Below are 3,792 nucleotides of genomic sequence, written 5' to 3'. Positions count from 1 at the left end.
TTGGGCAGCTTCAAACAGAGAATTGAATGTCTTACATCTCTTACCATTTTCTATGAGCATGTCCCTAGACAAAGACATCTCCTATCCACAGATCGATGTTTTTGCAACAGTGCCTGCCAGCAAACTTTTGAGTCAGGAATACTTTTTAAGGAAATGGTAACTACATAAGAAGTTCATGATTCATAACTTGTTAAGTATTCTTTATTCATGCACTAGATTGTCTAAAAAGGGGGTGGATATGGACATAACGGTTATGTGGTAAATCTCCAGGTTCCCGAATGATTAAGGAATAACGGCTTATACAGGAGGGAACAAAAATAATAATGCCTACCCCCTCATATGAGAGGGAAGAATAACTGCTCCGTACTCTGACTCGTGATTTCTTACTTGTCACTACATTATTTCAGGAAACCTAATGTAATGTGGTTTTTTTGCGACATAGTTATTGCTGCAAAGCTTGTAATGCACATTGAGGCTATATAACCAAATAAACACTCACTCTCACTGTATAAGTCATCAGTATCTCAACAATATATTGTCATGGAAAGACGGAAATCAGAATAGTTCACCATACCTTGTACATCTGGAACTCCAAAATTCTACATTCTTGCCTCTGGACCCCTATTGGCTGGAATCTGAAGGGAATCATAATGGCCAAAACCATGATACAGAAGTTGTACTGGATCTTCTTTACCATACTCTTGGCCATATTCAGCGATACTTATTAAACCACCCCCATCTTCATCACGCATGTACACGGTTATTGGCATCCTGTGTAAACAAAGTAATGGCGTTATTACTTCTTACTTCATGGAAAGTACTGTTTAAGTGCAAGTTAAGTTGTTACCAGAACATACATCAAATCAAGAAGGATTTTTTTGGTTTGCATTAACATGAGAGCTTCTTAGCTCTCTAATTATAACTATGACCAGAATTTAGTCAACTTCATTTTATTTTGTCCACTTAATGTATTTTGCACAGTTCTAGCAATAAAAATTGAACATTATCCCTACTGGCATCTGTGGCATGTAATGATTTGACATAAGCATAGTAGGAAGAAAGTCAGACAGAATAAAGAAAGAAGTCCATTCTTTTCATTACCCGTGTTTTTTTCGTAAAGCTATATAGCTTATGGGGATATAGATATTGGCTAACAAAACATAAGTGAACCTCGATGTTTTATTGCTGGTAGCCACTTTTGGTACCCATGAGGAAAAGAATGCATAACAGGTCCAATTACTTACTGAAGAACATGTGAAGCCATGAACAGTTCTGGCTCACCACCCCACACATGTGGCTGCCTAATCTGAGAAACATATGTATCGAAATCGCCCTCAACAAACCTGTCAATAGTTGTTGCAAGAAAATGCAACAGTTTCAAATGCATCAATAATTCCATTCATGTAGCAACTTTATCTTAAAACCAGAAGAACAAAAATAACAGTAAAAATGTGCATCAACTAACCATTCAGTCTCTTCCCGTCTACTGACAAATTCATCGGCAACCTGTACAATAATATATTTATATAGCGGATTTAGAGAATGAAAGGCAATAGCACGAAAAACAAGAACACCTAGAAACATTCCAGACATACCATTGACCTCAATTCATCAGCTAGCTTTCTCTGAAGATCTTCATTAGGTATAGCTTTCCCTGACCGGACACATGCACCGTGAACCACGGAACGGAATAAGCATCTTCCATCTCCTGGAATGCCTGGTAAATCCAGGTAAAACAGTCACGAGTAGTCAGCTTAATGCCATGATGAAATATCCGCAAATATAAATATGATAGGAGTGTGTTTTCTTAACAAAAACAATTATTAAGCCTAACAAAAATGCATTTCTGACCAGTAACAGAATAATCTGTGTAGACTTTCTTCCCATGAGTAGATGATGCTGATGTTTCTGAACAGTTAATATTCCTGTCAACTGGCATCTCAGCTTTTGCAGTCCCAGTAACTGAAAATCCGAAACAAAGCCCACCAGCTGTAGCTCCTAATTTTTGATGCATGCCTCTCCAATTCCAATTCATACCCGAAATTCTTTCACGTGAAAGCATGTCGAGCTTTACACTTAGACTGCCCTCTCTAGTTGATAATCCGCAACGCAATCGTCGGCCCACTAAGCTAGCAAAGTACTTCAGACTCTGCAGTTCAGCAGGTCTTAAATTTTTATTAAAAGAAAAACTGGCTGATCCCGATGTCATATGAGAACGGCTTGACTGCGGCCCGGAGCACTTCCATATGGCCATACTCTGTGTGACTCCTCCTTGAAACTGATTGGGATGGGCATACATGTTACTTGAGGCAGATCGCCGCAAACAGATTGCAGGTGAATAGATCCGCATCCAGTTCAGATAGTATCAGCTGCGCATATGCGGACAAATGACATGTAAGAACTAGTGGAACAGGATACTATTAGTGTTTTAGCCTTTAAGTTAAAATAAGACCATCATATAGACTAAATAGATCAATTGTAGTCCAGTTTTATACATGTTAATACACAATGGTGAACATCAGGACCAAAAATGTAGTCAGACGATAGACTATCCACAATAAGTATTTGAGATAACTGCACATACGCACTCCAAACATTTGCCTACTCAAGTTTGTGGACTAGACATGTCTTGACTGCCGACTACAGAACACAAGATTTTCTATTATTTGCTTGGTCTAGATAATTCAAAATCATGTCATCATGAAGATACACGAAAAACTAAATTATAATTCCCAAACATTTTTTAACATGGAAAGCAAAGGAATGCCGGTAAGAGTGTTGTTGCTCAATATTCAGAGTTTCCACATCTCAGATTTTTCTCGGCACAAGATATGCACACAACAAGCACCGCATCCAAAACGGCATGGCATGCTTCCAATCATATCAGCTGAGGAAAGACAGCGGGGGCTTTGCTCGCAAATGAAATGAAAAAAAAAAATGTACGAATACACAGGTAAAATCGGTTTTAAGTAACATCGCGCCATGAATCGAGTCAAATCCCTTATGAGATAGTACGGAGTATTAAAAACAAGTAGACGAGATAGAAGTGTACATTACGCCGAAATGAGCGAATTCCAGGAAGAGAGAATTCCCGATGACGGAGACGAACGGGAAGGGGCGGGGGCGGTCAGGTCTATAGAGTTTGCCTTCCTCTTCCTTGGGTTGTGGGGAGAAGTGAGAGAGAGGTGAAAGGAGAAGCGCCTAGGCGGAGAACGGACGAAAGCTGGATTTTACTTCGAGCCGGAACAATGGCGGCAGGAGGAGGAAGAGGGGGAGGAAGCGGACAGCTCGGGTTTCCCTTCCCAGGCTCGAGATGATTCGAGAACCAACCAGGACAGCGAAGAAAGGCATGGATGGGCTTATCGGTAGGTCTGGGCCTGTTGAGCTTCAAGGATTCGGCAAATCTGGCCCATGGCCCTTCAAATGTGCAGTTATGTCCTAAAGAAGAATATGGGCATCCTCAAAAAACAAATGCACTAGTACGTTTTTTCAGCATAACTGCAGGTGCTGCTGCCCTTTCTTACAGTGTTCAGCCTGATCTTCGAGATATTCGCTTTGGCTCATAGGAGTATTTGCTTTCATTATGTGAATCTACATTTCGAAGTGTCAAAAAATTCTAAACTAAAAAATTTCATGTACATCTACACATTTTATGTTCGTACACAAGTTTTCAAAAAAAACTATAAAAATTTGTGGCTCCCGTAAAAAAGACAAATTTTAATGCTATAACATGACTACGTACAGGACATTTTTTTATCTTTTTTGTACACGCCACATAAAATGTTGTTTCTC

At 39.6% G+C, this 3,792-nt stretch overlaps 1 protein-coding gene across 3 annotated transcripts; it reads right to left on the bottom strand.

The window, feature by feature from the left end:
• Positions 1-2: 2 nt before the first annotated feature.
• LOC124677698 (OVARIAN TUMOR DOMAIN-containing deubiquitinating enzyme 4-like) lies at positions 3-3,292 on the bottom strand. 3 transcript variants are annotated; one of them, XM_047213662.1, is made up of 7 exons: positions 3,053-3,292; positions 1,852-2,369; positions 1,596-1,717; positions 1,466-1,506; positions 1,245-1,343; positions 575-771; positions 3-113 (listed from the first exon to the last, which is right to left on the bottom strand). In XM_047213662.1, the coding sequence occupies exons 2-6, from the start codon at positions 2,348-2,350 to the stop codon at positions 600-602; spliced, it is 933 nt and encodes a 310-aa protein (XP_047069618.1). In that variant the 5' UTR covers positions 2,351-2,369; positions 3,053-3,292; the 3' UTR covers positions 3-113; positions 575-599. The 3 variants fall into 3 exon arrangements, with proteins under 3 accessions (XP_047069618.1, XP_047069622.1, XP_047069630.1); XM_047213666.1 differs by having other exon boundaries at positions 3,058-3,292; XM_047213674.1 differs by having other exon boundaries at positions 7-113; positions 575-635.
• Positions 3,293-3,792: the final 500 nt, after the last annotated feature.

This window comes from Lolium rigidum, chromosome 1 (genome assembly GCF_022539505.1).
Source record: "Lolium rigidum isolate FL_2022 chromosome 1, APGP_CSIRO_Lrig_0.1, whole genome shotgun sequence".
Lineage (NCBI taxonomy): Eukaryota > Viridiplantae > Streptophyta > Magnoliopsida > Poales > Poaceae > Lolium > Lolium rigidum.
The sequence above is the reverse complement of the archived record's forward strand: the minus strand, read 5'-3'. Positions and strand labels throughout refer to the sequence as shown.